General features: G+C 34.9%; 1 protein-coding gene and 1 pseudogene across 1 annotated transcript; both read left to right on the top strand.

The window, feature by feature from the left end:
* Positions 1-1,809: 1,809 nt before the first annotated feature.
* LOC147291701 (uncharacterized) lies at positions 1,810-12,183 on the top strand (annotated as a pseudogene).
* Positions 12,184-22,909: 10,726 nt separating this feature from the next.
* On the top strand, positions 22,910-23,662 carry LOC147291700 (MIZU-KUSSEI-like protein (Protein of unknown function, DUF617)). Its single transcript, XM_086238456.1, has one exon. It carries the CDS (start codon positions 22,910-22,912, stop codon positions 23,660-23,662), a length of 753 nt encoding a protein of 250 aa, XP_086094582.1.
* The last annotated feature ends 376 nt before the right edge of the window (positions 23,663-24,038 follow it).

Here is a 24,038-nt window from a genome sequence, read left to right as displayed (position 1 = left end):
AGAAATAAATGGTAATTGCAGCCTACTCAGGTGGAGTCAACGAAATAACATGCAGTCAAACTAACCTGATTGTTAATAAAACTAACATGATTGTTATATATTAATAATTATGGTATTAGAAATTAAAAGTCATAGCAAAAATGTAGTATAGAGTAATTATTATTATTTTTTTGTTCGAGAATGAGGGATGTGTGCGTCTTTTCCTTTGATTTTTTTTTTAAAGGGTGTGCAAAAAAAAAAAAGTGTAAATAACAGCCCTTTAAATTAAATCCCACTCCAAGTGCTCGGCACGGTAAAATTGGCTTCTCTAATCAAAACGAAAAATGTTTTATCAGTTTTTAACATTACATATTTTAAGTGTTATAATATTTCATAGTGGCTTATAAATTTATAATCGTCCTTCATAGTTATTAGTTGCTCCTTATTTGAGCAACATTGACAATATAAATTTTTTACTTACTACTCAAGGGTTTAAATTTCGAAATTTTCGGCGAAATTTCGTCGAAAATTTTGATTTTAAGGGGTTCCAAAATTTTAACACACATTCGACAAAATTTCGGAATATTTCAACGAAATATTCGAAATTTCGGACACCCTAACAGCCACTTTTTTTTTTTGAATCTGAGATGAATTTCGTCGAAATTTCTCTAACTTACCCAGCTAACCCTCACGCCTCACCTCACGCAGTCACGCGACTCACGGCTTCTCGATCTGCAGCGCCGCTCTCTCCTCTCTCCTCCGTCTTCTCCTTTGCTTGCTGGACTCATCTCTCTCTCTCTCTTCTCTCTCGAATCGGACTTCTATGTCCTGTCTTCTCTCTCGGATCGGACTTCTTTGTCTTCTCAGTTCTTACCAACTCCGGCCACCTCGAAGCATCCAGCCACCTCGAGCCTCCGATCCGGCCACCTCGAAGCCTTCGGCCACCGCGAAGCCTCCGACCACCTCGAAGCCTTCGGCCTTTCTCTCTTAACAGACCTCGAAGCCTCGACCTCTCTTTTTTCTTGACAGTGAATCAGTGATATACTGATATTAGAAGATCAATTGTAAGTTGTAACTTTGTAAGTTATAGTCATAAACTCCTAAATTCCTAATGGATTGGATTTACAATTTTACAGTTAAAATTTTGTAAGATAAATTATTATCACCTATTAATATATTATCTAAGATCAAATTAATCAATAACATATTTTGGGTTTACTTGTAAATTATATTGATCTTGGCATCTTGGGTTGATTTATATAGATTTGGAATTAATTGTATAATTTTGGGTTGATTTTGATTTGTATAATTTGTATAATTTTGGGTTAATTTTGAATCTTCAATCGTATAATTTTGGAATTGATTGTATAATTTTAGGTTGATTTTGATTTGTATGATTTGTGTAATTTGTATGATATATAAATATTGATATGGAAGTTGAAAGTGGTGATATGATATGGAATTGGAATTGGTATGATTTGTTAATAATTAATATGGAATTTGTATGATTTGTTAATAGTATCTAATATGTATCATGTATGGAATTGCTGAATTGGTAATTTAGAATTAGTGAAATTAATATGAAATTAGTAATATGGAAATGAAATTGATGATATGATATGAAATTACAAATTAGTAATATGGATTTGTCAATTGGTAATATTAATATGATATGAAATTACTAATTAGTAATAAGTTAATAACTAATATGATATTAATTTCTTGGTGATATACTAATATGATATTAATATAGAATTTAACTCTCATATTAATTGTTATTGTTCTTGTGTTACTGTATATGTCTTTTTGTTATTAGAAATTTAGAATTCAATGGCCAGTGGAGGGAGATCACGTGATCCAGCTTGGGATCATGCCGATCCACTACAGGGTAGCAGACAAGGTTCAATATACAAATATTGTGGCCTTGTAATGAAGGGTGCTGGTGTGACACGATTGAAATACCACCTTAGTGGTTTGGATCCTGGACACAATATGCAACGATGCAATAGTGTCCCACCATAAGTGAGACAATTCATCATTGCAGGGATGCAACACAAACAACACCAAAAAAGCAAAAAAATACAAAGGATGGAAGAGCTCAGAGAAGAGCTTCGAGGACAAGGTCAGATTGAGATGAATGATGATGATGAGGATCATGATGATGAAGATCATAATGATGATATGGGGCCTCAAGAGCGAAGAGAATTTCGAGCTGCACTTCGAGCCTCTAGAGCAGCAGAATGGGAGAGGGAACACTTACATAAAGTCCCAAATAGGGGACAAGGTTCTGGGTCTAGTAATGGTGCACAGATGCAAAGAACATCAAGCATGAGAGAATCACGACCAACACCTCCAGTAGCACCAAGCTTGTACAAGGCAGCTCAAGCACGCCAAAAGAGTGTTAAAAATCTCTTTTCCGGAGGGTCAATCAAAGATGGGATGCAACGCTTGATCAGCAAGTCACTACAACAAAAACGTCGATAGATATCAGTCGTGGACTGATATCTATTTAGGTAGCCGTCTGATATAGCGCGTCGTGATATCTAATGTTCACATTTTAGATATCAGTTTTAAACTGATATGTAAACATTGTTTATATATCATTTTTGATATTATTTCTGATATCTATAAAATCCGAATATCAATAATTCTGATCAATACATATCGTATTTGAGGTAGAATATGATATAAAACCATGATATCAATATCAGGTTTGAGGTAGAATATGATTTAAAATCTTGATATCAATATCAGGTATATGATAAAATCTGATATGTAATCTCGATATCAATATCAGGTATGGAACATACTTTGATATATAAATATTGTTTATATATCAGGTCTGAGAGAGAATCTGATATCAAAATGACATAACATTTTAGTTTTTAGACCAAAACTGATATTGTTTATTATTTCAAGTTTTAAAAAAAGATTTGGAATGTATGATATATATTAGTTTTTTTTTTTCACCTAAAAAGGATATCAATGAATTAAATATACAATTGTGCCTGTAATTTGAAATGGCCTGAAATTTGTGCAAGTATAAAATCTTTCATTCCCATATATTTCATATTTTAAGCACCAATAACATTCAAAGTACCCAAAAAGGGATTACAATATAATATCCAACAAGTAGTTCTATAGTTAAGGAAATACATAAAGAATTACTAAGGTATGACTGATGGTACTAATTTGAAGATACAAAAGATGACAACTTCATCTAGCTAGTAGAGTAGAATCATTCACATCTTAAAGTTGTGTTGATTGAGACTAAATATACATAAGCTCTTCTCATGAACACTAGACCTGCAAAAGCATAATGCAATGGTCTTTAATATTATTGGCTAATATACTGAACAAATGGTCCAAGATTTAAAACAAAATCACAACAATACACACAAGGAAAGAATCTATATCCAATGTTGTACATAAAAAATAAAAAAGTTGATAGTGATGAATATATATATATTAAGGTTTTGACAAGGTTAAAAATATCAAGAGTTGTTTACAACACAACCAAGAAAATATATGAACTATGATACTCATCTACAACTTTAACATACCCAATTCTTGAAGCTTTAGCAAAGTTACTAAGCCATTTATAAACATTATAAAATCATAGACAAGCAAGACCAAATGGAATGGCAGGTACATTTAGAAATGGCTTCATATTCAGTAATAACTAGATAAGAAATAAATGAACAAAAATTATGTTATTTTTTTTATACAATTTACCATGAAACTCAAAGTATTTAAAAAAAAAGAAGCAGAATGAGGTGAGGAAACAAGTATTAAAGTACTATAGTAGGCCACCTAAGTAACTCATTTCTTTCTTCATGTTTTCAGTTTAATAGGAAGGTAGTTTATACTGTTATCTTTACTAGTCATACAAAACTCTCACGTAATCTTCTCAAAGATTAATACTTAAAACATTTTCTATTACCATCAGAACTTGTGTAAAGGCATAGCACTCATAAAAAAAATGACTTAAAACCAATTAAGTCCCAAATTTCTTGATAAGCTACTTAGATACAGCCCAAAGGCCAAGATTTAACTCAAAACAACTACAAGCAACTGGAAATTAAAAGTATTTATGGTAGTGAGAAGCTACAATGCCAAATTATTAGCCAAGTAACTCAAAACTCTCACAATACGAAGGAAAGGTAAACAACTTCCACATATAGTTACTTAAAACCCTTATGTGCCTTTGATTAAAATGACCAAAAAACCCTTTTGATGCTTATATAACCTAGAACAGTCTCAAATAGAAATAGAAAATTAAAACAACAAGTAGAGGGAAGTAAATTCTTCCATCCATAACTTCAGTATCTTAGTATGTCTCAGTAGAGGCAAGCATTTAAGTAGAAACGCAAATATGGAATAAGTAATCTTGAAACTAGCACACACTATTGGTAAAATATAATTAGGTTACACAATGAACTATAAAAGCATATTTAATATGGTGTAACATAAAGTCTAAGGGACTGCATAATAGAAAAATAAGAAGCAATAGATTTGGGTCAAGAATGTTACTTGCTATTTTTAATTCATGGACAACATTAGGTGTGTCTTCGCACAAAGGCAGTTGGACTCTTAATTCAGTCAGCCTGACCTGCAAAACAACAATCAAGACAACCCAACCCATACACCAACATAAGCTACAAACCAACTTCACAATTCTTGCATAAGAATAAAAACCAAACAAAACAAAGCCAAATGGCAGAATTCAATAGAACTAATTCTCTCACCTCAAATAAAAATCCAATTCAAATCAGGAAAGAGATCAACAACCAATTCCCATTATCACAACCACAACCCAGAAAAGAAATTAATTTTACATCCCATGTGTACACATATAAGTAAGAAAATAATATGACTTACTAGACCACGAACAAGCCATCTTCATAATCGTTGCAGATTATAATCTGCAAATCAACTCAAAACACATATTGAACACCTAATCAACCAATTATTGAAAGAATATAATCTGCAAATCAACCAATTACCGATGGCTTTATTAATTTCCACCTTCTCTTTGCCAATTAAACTTGCCGTTTGATGCACCCCTCGAGACACACACATAAATTGATAAATAATAATGGATATTTGGAGTGATATATAATAAATGCGAGGAAAAATAATGAATATGCAGATGGACCAAGTAACCATGCAACAAAAGTGTCTAAATTATAATGAAAGACAGAGAAAAAAGAATTGAGGGAGAATATCTTTGACTTTACATTCCTATTTTATATAAATATGCACTAGGCAGACAAAATTGATTGGATACCACAATGATTTTCCACTATGATTAAAAATGAAATGCAAATCATGCAAAACAAAGTTTGCATGTCTAACAAATGTGAGTATGCTTGACTATACATGTAAACGTCCATACATACATAGATAAATAAACACATACATATACATATATATACAACTGAAAAGATGAAATCTCACCACTGTGCATCTCAACTATTTATATCTGATTAAACAGCTAAACAGTTGTTTAATTAGAATGTTTAATTTCAAATGAATGATTAACAATTAAATCTGAAATTGATCCATGTCAGGCCAAAATCAAGCAGTCCGATCAAAACAAGAACACTCCAAGACTAAAGCTCAATTTCGGCTTTGGATCCAAATGACTCAAAATTGAGAAATTACCTTATCGATTGGAGCACGAAGAGATGGATCAGTTAGCGATTGCTTCAGAGATTCGAGGTTGTTAAGCATCTCCTTCAGTTCCACCTCCATTGCCTCTCTCTCTCTCGCTCTCTGAAGCTTGATCTATTTTTCGAAAAACAGTTTGTATTTCATTAGTCCTAAAACTCAGCAAGTGTACTAAACAGAAAATCAGTGGAATCCAAATCCACCACAAAATCAAACACAAAACTGCTCTAAGCCACAGACCCATCCCAAAACCCAGCCATAACCACATTCAGACCCAAAATTGATGTGGGAAATTCTTAAAAATTAAAAAAATTAAAAGCTTAAAATCAAAGTACACCAAATAAATTTGAAACCCTAAATGAACAGAATTGGAAGACAGAGAAGGATGGAAGACAGAGAATGCAGGGAAACCCACATACCTTTCGAAGAACTTGACTATACATGTAAACGTCCAATGAACTTGCTATTTCAATCATGTTATCAAATACTTCATCTGAGTTTACTCACATGTCCAATGGCGACTGCTGACTAGCTGGTATCTTCACTCTTTGGGTCTCCTAGATAATGTTTACAGTAATTTCACCTTTTTTAAGCTTTCCAAATGTAGCTGCTCACTAAAAGTAAGGGTAAAAGAGTATTGATCCTCAAAACAAAAGTGAAGTCTAGATTGTATATAACTGCAAGAGTCACCATTGCCTCATAAAGTTCTCACCATTTTTTAGAAATCGACCAAATTGGAGATGTTTGAGATCAACCTGAGCCATTAATCTCCACAAGAGTATGATCGATATTAAGCACTTACAATGACAATTTTAACAAAATGAGGCATGCTGCCACACAATGTAGAGCATTACAGAAAATCACACAAGAGAGGACAAATAACAAGCAGAATTATTGGAGCAGCAGTTAAATTAAACTTACTGAGATAGAACCTGTGCAATTGACACCTCGCCGGAAAACAAATATAAACATTGGATCTAAAATTATATTTGTTACATTTCATGCCACCATATTTAAACAGACAATTAATAAATTAGAACAATTAAGTTGAAGACTATTAATATTATAACTGGTAATAACTCACCACATGTAAAAAGGCTCCCATACCATATTATTTTGCTAATCTCCAAATTTCCATAGGTACGAACAGTCCCTTTAAGAGCAAAAAGATGTAGAACATGAATAAGTAGAACATTTTCTTAATAGGTAAAGCTAAAAGCAGAGAAAAATTTCAAGAGTAAAATAATATGAACCTGGGCAAAGTAAATAGCAAGCCAATCGTTAGGAAAGAAAAAAAAAAGCACTGGACATTCTTATCTGCTTAACACTATCACACAAATGAATCACTTCTTACATAGTTACACCTAATTTTGTAATGAACAATCGATCCATTGGGTTCATTGAATGAACAAATAGGGGTAGACCTCAACCAAACCTAACAAATTGAAAACTTAATCAATAAAAAAAATTGATCAATAAAAAATTAAAGACTTGATAAAAGAACTTCTCAAAAGCCTTTACCCAATGAGATAGGAAAGGTGTGGCGGGTCTGGGCTTGAACTAAAAGAGGTGGAGGCTGAGGGTCGATGACTCAATGAAGATCTCAGTAAATGGGCCAAATCAAACAATCAAACCAAATTGAATCTCTCTGTTTAAGACTCTGAAATCCAAACCCTAACCCCAAAAAATTATACCAACATACTTACCCAAAACTACACAGAAAACTAAAATAAAAACTATCAGTAAATAAAAAAACTGAGAAATAAAATTATCACCAAAAATGGTGGTGGCTCCGATGGTAGGGCAGTGGGTCGCTCAATTGCTGGAGAAAAATGAAATGAAACTCCAAACTTTTATGTAAAACCCCAAAGACCTTGGTGAACGGCGGATCAGAGGGAGTAGATCTGAGAGATTGAAGAGTAGGTTGGGAGGTTCAGCGCACCGAGGAGAGAAGGTTGAACCTGGCGCGAGACCTTGTTGCCACCAGAAACGATGGATCGCTGGAAATGGGTTTGACACATCTAGGGTTCGAATCGGGTCCTTGGCTGGGTGTTGGAGGAGACGGAGACCAGAGGGAGAAGGGGGAGGAAGAGGAGGTGACGGCGACAGAGAGAGAGACAGAGAAGTGAGCTAAGAGATAGACCTAGGTTTTTTATTTTTAGTATATCTGTATATGTCTAAGTGTTGGGACTTGGGAGTAGGACAAAAAAATTTAAGTCAGAAAAAACACATTAGATATCAGTGAGTTTGAGTGTTAGGATAAAAAATTATAAGTGTTGTGTTAAGATATCAGTTAATAATTTATACTGATATCTTTATAAGTTCTTAGAAAAATGAAAATATTATATATCAGTTGAAAAAAATCATGTGATATCTAATAGAGTTTAGAAATCAGCTAAAAAATTATCTGATATTATAATTTTTACAATATCAGTCATATTCAAATCTGATATAAAATGGGTGATATCTATTGACAATATTCTTGTAGTGAGTTCTTCATATATGAAAATGTTCCTCCTTCAAAAGCAGCATCTCATCATTTCAAAAATTTGGTGATAGGATGTCAACAGGCAGGAGTAAGAGTGGAACCTCCAACACCCTATTAGATACGCACCGGATTTTTGGACCAGGAGTTTCAAGAAATGTAAGAGCATGTTAACAAATTGAAGACTGATTGGGCAACTTATGGTTGCACAATCATGTGCGATGGTTGGACAGGTCCAACCAAACTGTCTATCATAAACTTCATGGCCTACTCAAGAGGGAAGTCGGTATTCCTTAAGTCCGTTGATTCTTCAGATTGCATAAAGGATCATAAATATATTTATGGGCTACTGAATGATGTAATCACGGAGGTTGGAGAGAAGAATGTTGTTCAAGTTGTGACCGACAATGGTTCCGCATTTGTCAAAGCAGGTAAGAAGTTAATGAACAAATACAATGTGTACTGGACGTTGTGTGCAATACATTGCATTGATCTACTGTTTGAAGAGATGGGGAAGAAAGAGCAGGTTGCTAATGTGATTAAAAAAGCCAGAATGATCACGAATTATATTACAACCATAACTGGTTGTTGGTAAAGATGCGAGAGATCACGAAGGGAGATATTGTTCGTCCTGGTGCCACCCGATTTGCTACAAACTATATTGCATTGAATAGTTTGTATGGTAAGATGATGGGGCTGAAGCAATTGTTCACCAGTGATGATTGGGGTCGTAGCAATTTTCGGCGTTCTGATGCAGGCATCACGGTTGAAAATATAGTTATTGATCACTCTTTTTGGCAACAGGTGCATAAGGTGTGCGGTCTGTTTGAACCTATCTACGTAGTTTTACGTATTGTCGACACAGAAGTGTATCCTACAATGGGATCAATTTATGAGTTGATGCGTGTCGTGAAGGAAGAGCTAGAAAAAAAACAGGGTGCACGGTGGGTAATAAAAATCATCAACGATCGATGGTTTAAAACATTACAACACGATTTGCACGCAGCAGGTAACCCAATAATTTATTTGTTATTTTGGTTCTGCATTTTTTTAATTGATTTAGCTTTCAATTAATGAACTAAATTACTAATTATGTATTTCTATATTTACTTGATGCATGATTGCAGTCTATTATTTGAATCCTCGCTATCAATATAGACCTGGCGTTGGAGATGATGGTGAACTTATTCGGGCTGTGCATAACGTATTCTCCAAATTGGATCCCTATTCACCATAAGTTGGCCAATTTGGAAATGAGGTAAAAATAATTTGCCATAAGGTCCATAAGAATCCTTACGAAAAATATTAATACTTTATAGAATTTGATTGTCTTAAATTATATATTTGATTGATATTGTATAATTTGTATTGTATTTGTATCTAGTTAACAAATTTTAGAGATGCCCGGAAAATGTTCGGAGAGCGAGCTGCAAAGGCCGCTAGATCACGAATGCCTCCTAGTGAGTATACATTGTACTTGTATTAGTTAGATTAACTTAATTATTTATTTTTATAGTTACACTTACACAAACAAATTTTTCATTTCAGGTGAATGGTGGATCATGTATGGGAGTGATGCGTCAACTGTGAGGAAGTTAGTCATCAAAGTTATATCACAAATGGCATCATCATCAGCTTGTGAAAGAAACTGGAGCACTTTCGCACTCATACACACCAAACAACGAAACAGGCTCTCATATAGTATGTTAGAAAAGATGGTGTATTGCTACTATAATATGAGACTTACACTTCTAGACAAGAAAACAGAGGAGGATCGCGTCGACGAATATGATCCGCTGGATATATATGATGCTGCTATAGGGGATGATGATGTAGAGGAAAACCAGCTTTATCAGTGGATTAGGTCCCTCTATTTAGATGATGATGCAGGCAATCCAGACCCTAATATTGCAGCTCAAGCACGTCAGGAAGGTATCAATGTGGACAGAGTTCTAAATGAGGAGGTGAGCCCTACTGCAAGTTTCAATGAACTTATGCAACCAAGGTCGACACATCGTACTGAGCCAGTTCCCACTAATCCTTCTCGATCAAGCAACTCTAGAACAAGATCGGGCACTCCTACCAACAGTGGAGGTAGAGGTAGTGGTGGTGGTGGTGGTGGAAATGAAGATGTCACTGGACATTCTCAAGAGTATATGAGCCCATTTTCTATCGAAGCAAACTACACACGTGCAACACAAGATGAGGATCATGGCAGTAGGCGTGCCGGACCAGGAATTGGTGTCATAGGAAAAAACTATAGTCGCAGACAAAGAGGTCATGAGAGTTTGGCACAAGAAGAAGAGGATTCATTATCCACCACTGTTGGCTCTATGGGGGTAGGAAGTGACAATTACAATTATGGGCAAAACCCTCCAATATTCTACCCACCACATCTGCCTTACTTGGTTGAGTCTGATAATAACTCATTGGCACAACAAGAGACAAACTCTTCAAATGAGTATGCTTATGGGCAAATTCAACCACAACAGGTTCTTGATCCATATGGTTGGCATGTTGGCAATTACATGCAAAATTATGCTGGAGAAGTATCTTGGGATGATTATTCTTCGCATTACACCTACTCTGGACATGATGATACTGAAGACAGCGAAAATTTTGAACCTCCTAAAAACTCTATGTGGTATTGATTACTTTTGTAATTCATGTGGCAATATTATAGTAAAAATAAAATTGAGGTGTTATTGAAGTAATTATTAATTAGTGAAGCATTTTTTTAACAGTATTTGCCTCCATCGTGCATTATATTCATCACATATCACATGAAACCTACCATATAATTTGGTTTTTCAATGTTTTTTATCAATGTAGTAGATAATATGTTAAATAAACATATGGTAAAGTTTCATTCAAAATTTTCGTATTTTGATAATAATTTTCGTCGTTTTTGTCGAAATTTAAAAATCTTCGAAATTTCCATCAAAATTTCATCGAAACCCGAAATTTTATTCCTTGGTACTACTCCATGTTTTCTGCTTGGATGGTAAGATAAAGTCCTGGTTGCATCTTTGACAATAAGTGGCCGAAGAGATCCAAAATATATATATATTTATATTATATACTATTTCTTAATGTGATATATACAAGGAGTGAAATTTCGAAAATTTCGGCGAAATTTCGGCAAAATTTTTGGTTTTTTGGGGGTCCCGAAATTTTATACCATATCCGTTAATTTTCGTTAACTTTTCGGCCGAAATTTCGAAGTAGTTTCACGTGCAATTTTGTAAAATGTCGGCGAAATTTCGCGACTGTTTCTGCCCTTCGGTCGTCCACATCACCTTGGCGCCGAGAAAGTCGTCTTCGATGATCTGGCTGTTGGGATCGAGCTTGAGGACGATCTCGTTGTGCTTTTTGCCGGTGACGAGGTGGGGGAGGAGGCGAGCGACGGCGCAAGGCTGGCTGAGGAAGGAGGGATGAGGCGAGCGGGCTGGCTGGGGAAGGAGGGAGGAGGCAAGCCGCAGGCGCGGGCGGTGCAAGGAGTGGGTTTTGGTCGCGGGAGGTGGGCGCAGATCACTGGGCGTCTGGGCAAGGAGGGAGAAGGAAAGGAAGAGTGGAAGAGTGGAAGAGTGGGCGTCTGGGCACTGGGGGAAGAAGAGGAAAAGGAAAGAAAAAAGGAGGAAGGTCACGGGGGAAGAAGAGGAAAAGGGGAAAAAAAAAAAAAAAAAAAAAAGAAGAGAAAAGAAAAAAAAGAAAAAAAAAAGAAAAGAAAAAAAAGAAAAGAAAAGGAAAGAAAAAAAAAAGAAGAGAAAAGAAAAAAAAAAAAAAAAGGAAAAAAAAGAGAAAAAAGGAAAGAATTTTTTTTTTTTATTTATTTTTAAGGTAGATTGAGATTGAGAGTCTTTAGGCAATTGGAAAGAAAAAAAAAGGTTTGAGATTTTATTTGGGGTTTGATCTGGTCATTTTGGTGTTTCGTTTAGTTGTAACTTGTAAACATAAATTATGAAAAAGAAATTTATCCCCTAAGTTTCATTTCCTTAATGTTTTGGTTTTCCAATTTTGATAATTTGTATTGAAATTTTAGGTGAACATAAATTTATCCCCACCATTTAGCCAATTAGCCCTTTAAGAAAAAAAACAGTTGTCGCCGCTGCTGCCATCGGATTGGTTCTATTTTAACCCAATTCGACTTAATTTAACTATTGAAGACCATTTCCAAGTCCCTTTGAGTAAACTTGCTACTTTCCGTTGCCACATTGGTGATTTATTCGTGTAATTTTATTATGTAATTATTAATTAGTGACCTATTTTTTTAACAGTATTTGTCTTCAGCGCGCATTATATTCACCTTATATCACATGAAACCTACTATATAATTTGGTTTCTTTAATGTTTTTTATCAATGTAGTAGATAATATGTTAAATAAGCATATTGTCAAATTTCATTCAAAATTTTCGTATTTTAATAATAATTTTCGTCGTTTTTGTCTAATTTTGTCGAAATTGAAATTTTAATTGAAATTTCTTCAAAAATTTCTGTCGAAATTTCCATCGAAAATTTCTTCGAAACTGAAATTTTACTCCTTGGATATATATTCTTAAAAATTCTTAAGAAATGGGTACAACATTCTCTTTAATTTGGGCCCATTCCAAAATGCGGTCAAACCGTTCATTTTTTTATTTTTTTTGTTGATAGCAAACCGTTTATCTCTGAAGTTTCCTTTTCAGGACACTATGATCCCATTAAGTAGGAGTACTTGTACTGGAGCTAGCTGTAGCTGACTTTGATTTTTCAGTGCACGATGTGATGTGGAATGGAGTAAGACACTTTATATATGTTCATTGAACCCTATATATTAAATTAAGTAAAGGGCTAATTGGCTAAATGGAAAAGGAAATAAGAAAAATATGTCTATATTGTCAAGATCAAAAGTCAACTGGAGTGGAGTGGACGGCTGATTGTAATACTTATGGAAGTCGCATTTAAAATTTTTTTACAACTTGAAATTAGACATCGACACCAACTTCTTTTTATGTTGTATTTAGTTAGAAAAGACATTGCCATTTGATTTGACTATTTATTTTACTAGTGCTTATTAAATTTATTTTGCATATTGACCTAGTTGTAGACTAGTAGTATCTTGGGCCTGCCAAATTTATAGTGATGAAATAATGGTTTTACTTTTTCTCATGGATAATTTACCAGGTTAAGAGTTAACCCCATCTGCAAAGCCATATATTTATTTAGACTTATTTACTATTTCACTCCTGAAATTAACTTCAATTCTCACTTCATCTTTTAAGATTTATTTTATATTATATTATCCCTTAAAATTAATTCTCGTATATCACTTTGCTCATTTTTTATTTTTATAAATTTTAAAAACTAATTAAAAATAGCTCCTGATTCAAAAAAATACACGAAAAATTCTTACAGACTCGTCTTGATTAGTACTAATTTATTATGGGTCAAATTACCAATTTTACAGCCGAGTATTTCCAAAAAACTAAAATACTTTAAACTTTTTGGAAATTCACAGGATAATCTCCCGAACTCCAAAAAATATGAGGTTTGCATCGTTGGTCTTCTAAACAATAACACTACCTTTCTTATGAACACTTGCTATCCAAAAGACCTCTTAGTCTTAAAGGAAAATAAATTTTCCACTATAAAATAAATTCTAGAATTTCTGTATAGTCTCGGAAGAATTCTTTAAATCAGGTTTTTGGTAATTTTCAAAATATTTTTGAGAATTCATCATAGACTTTTTAGAAATTTTAGAATTTTTATAGAGGGAAATTTATTTTAATTTTCTAGAAATAAATTTGGACTTCCCAAATTTTCTTGAAACTCTCATAGAGCAAATTGGTAATTTGACCCCATAGTAAATTAGAACTAGTCAAGACGAGTCTGTAGTAATTTTTCGTGTATTTTTCTGAGTCCAGGGCTATTTTTAATTAATTTCTAAAGTTTGTAAAAATAAGAAGTAGACAAAGTAATACAGGAGAATTAGTTTCAGGGGGTAATGTGATACAAAATAAACCTTAGGGGGTAAAGTAAGAATTGAAGTTACTTTCAGGGGGCAAACTAGTTAATAAGCCATTTATTTATTGATTTCATTTAAGAAAGGAGGATATAAATTTGAGATTTATCCAACATTAGAAAAAAAAAGAAAAAAAAAAAAAGTGCTTTAATTAGAAAGCTAAAATGAGAAAAAAAAAAATTAACCGAAATCCCAATCGCCCAAAAAATTAAGTTGTAGCCCAAACTGTCTACAGAGTGCTTGGAAAAGTATCTACCGAGCGTTGAGTGGGCATTGCCAAGCGCTCGGCGGTTGCAAATGCAACCCACACCTATAACCTAAACCTTGCATCTGCAACCTAAATCCTGCATCTGTAAGCAAAAACGATGAATTTGGAAGCAAAAACGATGAATTCGGAAGCAAAAAAGGATGCATTTGCAAGCACTTGCAAATGCAGATGCAGATGCATCTACATGTACCGAGCGTCGAACCCTAAATACCTTGACGAGTGTTCAGTAGTGTATTTTTTCAGCCTTTGCGGGTGTACGAGAACATATTGGGTTGAAACTTAATTTTTTATTTGGTTGGGTTTCCAGTTAAAAATGTTTCAAAAATTGAGTTTATGAGTAATTTATTAAAAAAATAATACCACAAAACTAGCTAGAAACTATTTAGGATTAAATATCAAATATCAATAGTTTTTCAGCAAAGTAGCAAGACATTAATTTGTTTTTAGTTTAGATACTAACCTAGAGCAAGACATTTTGGATTAGGTCACAAATCAGTTTGCTATATAGTTGTGACTGTTTTAAATTCATAAAAATTCAAAATTTATAAGGGTTTAATGTTTTTGATTTTGTCTTGGAGGATGAAATCCTATAACTCAAAGACCAAACATTAAAGTTTAAGTCTTGCAAATATTGAAAAAACAACAAATCAATAAAAAAGTTATATATAACTGTTAGACAATCACAGCTCTATATAACCATATTTTTTAAAGTTGATACCTAATTGAAATTTAGTATCTAAAGTGAAATGACATAAACATTTTGGTAGTTAAAATGAAAAAAACATTGCAATTTGGTACTAAAGTCAACAGACCTAAAACTGTTTAGCTGCAAGGTAAGATTTGTAACACTTTTCTCCTCTCCCTAGTGCCAAATATTTGCAAATTAAGAATTAGAATTTTGTTTTCCTTAATTTTCCCTCCGGCCACGTGTCAACTAAGACGTAGATCAAGGAAACCACGTCCTTCTATTTTGCGTTTGGGGCGTGCCAGCACACGGCCGAGAGGCCGAGTACAAAGATGATGATGCGTAAATCTAACTTCCGGTCAAATGACCGTGGATCGAGACCTCTCAGTCGCAAAGGCTCAACTGCCTTGGCTGCAAGGACTTAGGGTAAATACACATTATCGGGTGAAAACATCACCCAACCCGTTAACACAACCCGTAAATTCGCGGGTTTGGGTTGAAGGTTATTGAGTCGTGTCAAAATCATGTTGACCCGATAACAACTCGTTAAGATAACGGGTCGTGTCGGTGCCAACCCGTGAAACCCGTTAGACCCGATAAAATAAGGGCATTTAAGTAATTGTATATAATTAGCAAACACAGTCCTAAACTTCCTAACCAAAATCACAGCAATCACCCGCCCCCCTGACTCACTCACACACACACACACACACACACACTCTCTCTCTCTCTCTCTCTCTCTCTCTCTCTCACACACACACACACACACACAGAGGCGAGACCTCCCTCTGGTGTTTCTTGGCTTTTTTATTTTTATTTTTAATTTTCTGTATGTATTTGCAGGAACTAGGAAGAAGAAAAAGAAAGAAGAAAAGTTGGAATGGGTTACTAGGTTTGGAGATTGTAGATCGTAAGGGGCTTGGGTTGCAGGAAGAAGAAAAAGAAAGTAAAAGGAAAAGCAAAAAAAGAAAGAAAAAGAAGAAGAAGAAAGGAGGGGTGTGCGTGTGTTTGAATTTGGGGCAGATTTTTTCTATATGTATTTGTAAGAAGAAGAAAAAGAAAGAAAAAGCAGAAAAAGAAAAAGAAAGAAAAAAGAGAAGAAGAAAGGAGGGGTGTGCGTGTGTTTGGACTTTGGGGTAGAACTGTAACAGTTGGTTGTTTAGTTTTTTTTTTTTCTTGATTGGTAAAACGGGTCGTGCCGTGTTTATCCGTTATTTTTCGGGTCGTGTTTGGGTTGAGGTTTTTGCTACCCGAAAGTTAATGGGTCGTGTTGGGTCACCCATTAACACTAACGGGTAGTGTTAGGTTTAACCCAAACCCGTAAAACACGACCCGTTTGCCAGGTCTAGTGATGGCCGGTGATGCGATGTGTAAACATGAAAGTGCGAGTGCGAGTGACTGGTATGAATTCGGGATCAAGTAGATAACAAGTAACAGTAAAAACAAAATCAAAACTAAAATGCTCTTCGGTATTGATAGTAGTAATACGAGTATGAACTGTAAAACGCATAATCTAAACTATTTTAAACTAAGAAAGCAATAAACCTACTTATGCAATAATTAAATAGCAAGAAATTGAATCTAAACTAAAATATGCAAATGAAAGTAACATACTCATTTTAAAACTAGCAAAAACCAAAGAACATAAGAGTTTTTATCCTAAGTTCTTGAGAGAAAGCATGAGATTTTCTCAAGAACTTGCCTAGAATAAAAAAACATAATAACTACCTATGAATTGAAAATACAGTGCTTTGCTTTTGATTTCTGGGAATTTTTCTTGGGGGATTTGGATGCCTTTGTGGAAGCAGAAGGGCTCCTATTTATAGTCATAAAACCCTAATGGGTGCCTTGGAAACCAAGAGTCCTGATCTCTTGAAAGGTCGTAATAGGTAAGAATCATTAAGAGTTATGACTCTTGATCTTCCCAATTTCGGTTGCTTGGCCTTCTTGAATCCGGCTCTTATTTGATTGGGCTTCAAACTATGGATTTCATTCATGGTCACGGCCCATTTTTAACCTCCTTCACCTTTCAGGCCGAGCATCAACTCGGCCCAAATTCCTTCACTCTGGCCCGTCTGCGTACGGTGCAATTTTTAGGCCCAAACAAATTTATAGCTGCATATATGTTCTAATCCAATATGTATAAAATTCGAATGAGCGATACCAAACTTGCAAAAATTCCTTTTCTGATGTTTCGTGCTCACATCTTGAAGGGATTTCCCGAACTTTGATTGATTGTTTGATATTTTTTTTCCCTTAACTGACTCTCACTTTGTTGAAGATTTATTTGTGATACATTAGTTTAAGTAGGGGTGATAATCCAAGTTAATGGGTCAGATTTGTACGGTGTCATTTATATTTATATCATAAACTAAGTCAACTATAGTCTGATATATTCAATTAGTCGTGTCAAATGATTTGATACTAACCCATTTTATTAATCAATTAATAGTGTCATGTTGGAATTGAGCGACTTTGTATACTAAAAACTTAAAACTAATTAAATTCTCTTCTCACTCATACATTTTTCATAAAATAAATATCTTTTTTCTTTTTATATCAAGACAAAGTTCCATAGAAGCAAAATTACGGAGTTTTAGTATCATCTAGTAGCTGGGCTTGAAGCCAAGAACGAGCCTCACCTACCCAACTAGAAAAAACACTACAACTTAAAGAATTAATATTGGGCAAGAGAATGACCTGCCCGGCAACGTCGTGACCCACTACCACCCAAGGAAGCTTCCTCTCGTCATCCTCGTTCCAATGGTGGTCTCCAATTGCTAATCTAACCACCGAAGACGACTGTACGAAGCTAGAACAGCAAGCGGTGAATTAGGTTGGGTAAGGTATAATTTTTTATCTTCTCTTTCTTCTCTACCTATTGGTTGGGTATGATTAGCTCCAAAGTTGCTAAAATTGAAAACCCAACTTTGGAACCCACTGCCACTACGGGTGGAGCTGCGCGTGGTGGATGAGAGGGGTTGTTTGCTCGGGTTTTGCCTCAATTGGGCCCTATTGTTGCGTTTATGTTGAGTTTGGGCTTAAATTGTATTGAAATTCTTTGTCCAGGGTAGGGTTTTGGGACGGGGCCGGGGCTGGGTTTGTAAGAAAGGCAGAGATATGAGAGAAAAGAGAAGCGAAGAGAGGGGAGGGGAGGGAAGGGGAGGGGAGGGGCGGGGCGGGGCTGGGCTAGGTAAGGGGAATGTTGGGTCGACATGGTGCAGGGGGTGGCGAAGGTGGCAGATGGAGGGATTTTTGTTTTTGTTTTTAAATTTGTTTAAATTTATTTAGTTTTATTTTTTTATGAGAAAAGACTTTTTTGCCCTTATAAAATGGTCACGTGATCCTCACGTGATCAATTTTAACGGAAGGTTTGACAGAATTGACGGAATATCCTTGATTGAAGCACTTGAAAAATAATAGTTTTTGATTGAAGTAAAGTGAAAACGGGATTCTCAATTAAAAATAGGGGTATAGTTATAGTCCTTTTGCTAACATTTTCCCTTTTATATTTATATCATAAACTAAGTCAACTATAGTCTGATATATTCAATTAGTCGTGTCAAATGATTTGATACTAACCCATTAATCAATTAATACTGTCATGTTGGAATTGAGTGACTTTGTATACTAAAAACTTAAAACTAATTAAATTCTCTTCTCACTCATACATTTTCATAAAATAAATATCTTTTTTCTTTTCATATCAAGAGAAAGTTCCATAGAAGCAAAATTACGGAGTTTTAGTATTAGCTAGTAGCTGGGCTTGAAGCCAAGAACAAGCCTTACCTACCCAACTAGGGGTCGGCAATGGGCCGGATTTTTCGGGTTCGGGCCGAGCTCAGGCTTGAATTATAGAAGCCCAATAGGGCTTTCGGGCAGGGCCGGGCTGGGCTTGGGCTTTAGTACACAAGCCCAAGGCCTACCCATCGGGCTTTGGCTTGCGGGCTTGGAGGGCCGGGCCGGGCTAGGCCCGAATCGGTGGCCCAAAATGGGCCCAAAGCCTGTTTAGACACATATATATCTTCAAAAAAAAAAAAAAGGATTTTGGCTATGTTGTGATTTGAACATGAGACCTCACATAACAAGCTTTAACTCTTAACCAACTGAGCTAACTAGTTTATTTGTCAAGTTTGTGAATCATAACATATTTAATAGCTCTTTCGTTTGTTTACTTCAATAAATTATTAATATGCTTATTAAATTATTATATAATACTATTATGTTAGTAATAGTGTAATACCATAAATAATAAACTTTTAAAATTGTATACAACATTACAACTATAATAAAACATAAATGTACATATGTTTTATTATATATTTTATTACATATTTTTATAAACAAACGATGCAATTGTGTTGTCAACGATCCGAACAGTTCAAATTTTAGTTCCTCACTCAAAGATAATTCGTGCAAAAAATTAGCTCAATCGGAGATGTAAAAGTGACATAATGGTGGTGGAATTAATGAACGATCGTGGTTTTTCTAATGATGATCGAATGGGTAGATGAATTTCAATTTAGCCGATTTTTTGTACGGATGATCTTTGCTTATGAACATAGAAAATGAACGGGTCAGATTGTTGAAATCACGTTGTGGTCTTCATAATTATGGAAACAACAAGGTTTCAACGGGAAAGTTATTAGAATTATACTCTTCAAGTGTATTTATATGTAGAAGCTCACATATTGATCATGTTTTCAACGATCTGAACCGTTCAAGTTTTAGTTCCTCACTCAAAGAGAATTTTTGCAAAAAATTAGCTTAATTTGAGATGTAAAAGTGACGTAACAGTGGTCAAATTAATGAACAATTGTAGTTTTTCTAATGATAATCGAATAGATAAATGAATTCTGATTTAACCGATTTTTTGTAAGGATGATCTTTGACTATAAAAATAGAAAATGAACGGTTCAGATTGTTGAATTAATGAATTGACGATCGTGGTTTAATAACTTTAATTATAGTTGTATTATAAAAGTTGTATATACATTTATGTTTTATTATAGTTGTAATGTTGTATGTAATTTTAAAAGTTTATTACTTTATTATTTATGATATTACATAGTTTACACTATTACTATTTACTAACATTATAGTATTATATAATAACTTAATAAGCATATTAATAATTTATTAGAGTAAACAAACGAAAAACCTATTAAATATGTTATGATTCCCAAATTGAGCTTTGGACGGGCCTAAACAGGCCCGGCTTCGGGCGGCCCATGGGCTTCAAAGGGATGGCCCAAGCCCAACCCAAGAGACTTTCGGACCGGGTCGGGCCGGCCCAAATTTCAGGCCAAATCGGGCTTCAGGCCTAATGGGCCGAGCGAGCTTCGGGCCTTGGGCTTTTTGGTGAGCCCTATACCCAACTAGAAAAAACACTACAACTTAAAGAATTAATATTGGGCGAGAGAATCCTGGCCAAAAAAAATATATATATATATATATATATATATTGGTCAAGAAAATGAGCTGCCCCACTACAGCTAGCATTAGAAAACTTAAGCCAAACTCCCTTAACCATCTACATTGAGCTTGGAGGCGCCTAACCGGGGATAAATCTGGGGCATGCCCCATTGAAGACTCTCTCGCCTAACCGGTCAATGGAGATCAATTTGAAGCAAGTTTTTTATGTGCATACAGCAGTGGAGATCAAAACGAACATAAAAAATTGATAAATGAGAAAAATTGATTCTCATGAAAATAACATAAATCAAATAGAAAAGGCTAGAGAAAATTAAGCATATGCATGAAGAGGATCAGAAAGAAAATTCACATATAAACCTTAGTCGACGTTCTAGTCGATTTGGGGTTTACATTTGCGGTGCTGCAACATGTTCTTGTCGACTTATTTTTCACATGTCATTTTTGAACACACTGTGGATCTCAGTTTTTTATTCATTATGTTCATCATATTCATCTTCTCTCACGTACTTTTTTATATGTATTTGTTAAAGTTAATTTTTTTTGTCGATATTTATCGACTTAAGAGGTTATTTTGGTCCACAAAGTGGTCAAAGAGTCATTGTTGTTAATTTTGGAGAGAAATGTTTAAAAAAAAGTAGAATTTACATTAAACAGAGTTATTTGATGAGGTTTCCCTTTCTTTAATACTCAATATATAGAAAAAGTCTATTAATTGACACATCTTTGAGTGTTCCAAGAGATATATTATAAAGTCAGAAATACTTTTGGTGTAATGTTTTGAACTTGTATATAAATTCCATTTCATTAAAATAAGGGTTTTTTTTTAGGCACAAAAAAAATGGTCTGTTAAATAGGCCGACCCACCTCTAAAAAACTGGTGATAGGCTGATCCACTTTTATCAACCTATGCACTCACAGAACCAAAGCCCATGCATGCATGCTGTTTTTTTTTTTTTTTTTTCTTTCTTCATGTTTTACAATATAGTTACTATTAGATGAACATAACTATGGACAGTAACTATACTCACTAGCTATGCAACAGTACGTTACTATAAAAAAAAAACATAAAATTAAATGATACTTATAGATATACCTTATGTATTTTTCTTACATAATTAAACATGCCAAAAATTCATAAACCAACATAAAACACAAAATTTAAATTAACTTATGAAGTCACATCTTCCTTTTTATTTTTTGTTTTGTCAATTTTAGAGTCTTCTATTTTTAATATTTCAAAATATTAAGTGGGTTGATAACTTGATTTAACATTAGGGGGTGTAAAGTGACTTATTTTATCATTTATTGTTAGAATAATATTGTGGAAATAAAGAATACAAACTTATTTAAAAGGGTAAAATGACAGATAAACAAACAAAATTTCCCCCGGGCCGACTCAAAAAAATAAAAAAACAAAATTTTAAAGCTGTTGCAGTAATTAATAAAAGAAAAACTATATCCTTTTACAAAACTGACTTTTAAATCTATTGCACGTGTAACCTTATCCTTTTATCTTATTTATTTTATGTTTTTGTCTAAACTTATATTTTACCTCTAAGTTCCCCTATTATGATTTAAAATTTCCAAAAATAAAAGGGCTCCCCATCCTATTACATTGGGGCACATAACAAGGCCAAGTACTTACTGCATTGATGATTATGATAAATACTAGTGCCAATCATTGACGTATATGAGATTTACTATTAGTTATATTGATTCATACGTACATTTAAGTCTTACACAATAAGCCTAATATCAATCAATTACTAGTAGATAATCGATTACAGCAGTGGATAATTAAGCAAAACTCTTCGCCATATTTAAATCATTACTTAAAAATCGCATATGACATGACAAACTATACTTCTTTCTCTTCATCACTAAACGTTATATGTATTGTAGCTAGCCTAGCTCCCTTGTTACCCAAAATTTTACATTTTCGATTTCTGTTACATATGGTTGCAAAAGAGTTGGATTAAATAGCTAGCTATAACATCTTCTACTTTAATTCAGTGGCAAAAATTTCCACTTGTCATTGAATAACAACACTCTCAAATCTGTCAAGCCATCTCACCCGGTATGCAAGGCAAGAATAAAGCCTCAAGTTGAGACTAAAGCTCACAACAGCTTTGCTTTAATTATCTATCTTTAGCTAAACCACCGAACTAATTAAAGTCTAACCATAATCCATTATAAACAAGAAAACATTCCCATATCCTTCATTCCCCATTAAATTATTCATTCATCTACAGTTCCCAACGTGCACACCACAAATTAATTGCTCTTCATATACACCCTCTCATCACCACCACCAAAGTCATAATTAAGCGTTGCCCCAACAATCAAACCATATCATATCGTTGCTACCACCAAATTCTCATATGGCGGCACCGCAAACGCAGCCACCGCCACCGCCACCGCCACCGTCCTCGACTCGTTCTCAAACCTTCAAAGCAATGTCATCACCAATGGTGAATAAAGCAGCATCACCAATCTCCCTCCAACCATCAACTAAAAAAGACCCATCAAAATCAGCAAAGCTTTTCCGGCGCTTCCGTGCCGCTTTCCGGTCGTTTCCGATCTTAACTGTGCCGTCGTGCAAAATACCCGTCTCCATTCACGGGAGTAGGCACGGGGACGGGCACATCCACGGCGGGACCCGGATGACCGGAACCCTATTCGGGTTCCGTAAGGCTAGGGTTAACCTTGTTATCCAAGAAAACTCTAGGTGCCTTCCCATGCTTGTGCTTGAGCTGGGGATACCCACAGGAAAGCTTCTCCAGGACATGGGATTAGGGCTGGTTAGAATAGCCCTAGAGTGCGAGAAGCGGCCAGAGAAGACGAAGATCATGGACGAGCCGATATGGGCGTTGTTTTGCAATGGGAAGAAATCAGGGTATGGAGTGAAAAGGGAAGCGACGGAGGACGATTTGAGTGTGATGCAAGTGCTGCATGCAGTGTCCATGGGAGCTGGGGTTATACCTAACGATGGAGAGTTGCCAGAGGGTGAGTTGATGTACATGCGAGCACAGTTCGAACGTGTGATAGGGTCCAAGGACTCGGAGACATATTACATGATGAATCCGGATGGGAACAGTGGGCCTGAGCTCAGTATATTCTTCGTCAGGATCTGAATAAAATTGATCTTAGAGGCAATGATTAATTGCTCTTAATTAATTTGCATGGGAATTAAAGAAGAGAAATTAATGGTACATAAAGTTTTGTACCAAGAGAAGAAAAGGGTCGATGGAAATGGCCTAATTAAATGGACTTGGTCCAAGGCTTAATTTTTTTGTAGAGGGGCCGGGGATGGTACATGGGAGGCACTAAGCAAAGGTATATATATACTACATGGAAGGCACTAGTTTTGGGAATCAAAGTCACATCTTGCATTCTACACCCAACAATTTTTTCCTTTTGAATTGACTAAGCTATGCAGATGGAGGTTTGAAATTAGTTCATGTAAATGTAATTAGGTGCAACTTCTTATTTAAGTTGTAATGTTCTTAT

This window comes from Dryas octopetala, chromosome 3 (assembly GCF_963921425.1).
Source record: "Dryas octopetala chromosome 3, drDryOcto1.1, whole genome shotgun sequence".
Taxonomy (NCBI): Eukaryota; Viridiplantae; Streptophyta; class Magnoliopsida; order Rosales; family Rosaceae; genus Dryas; species Dryas octopetala.
Note: the sequence above shows the minus strand (reverse complement) of the source record. Positions and strands in the feature narration are given on the sequence as shown.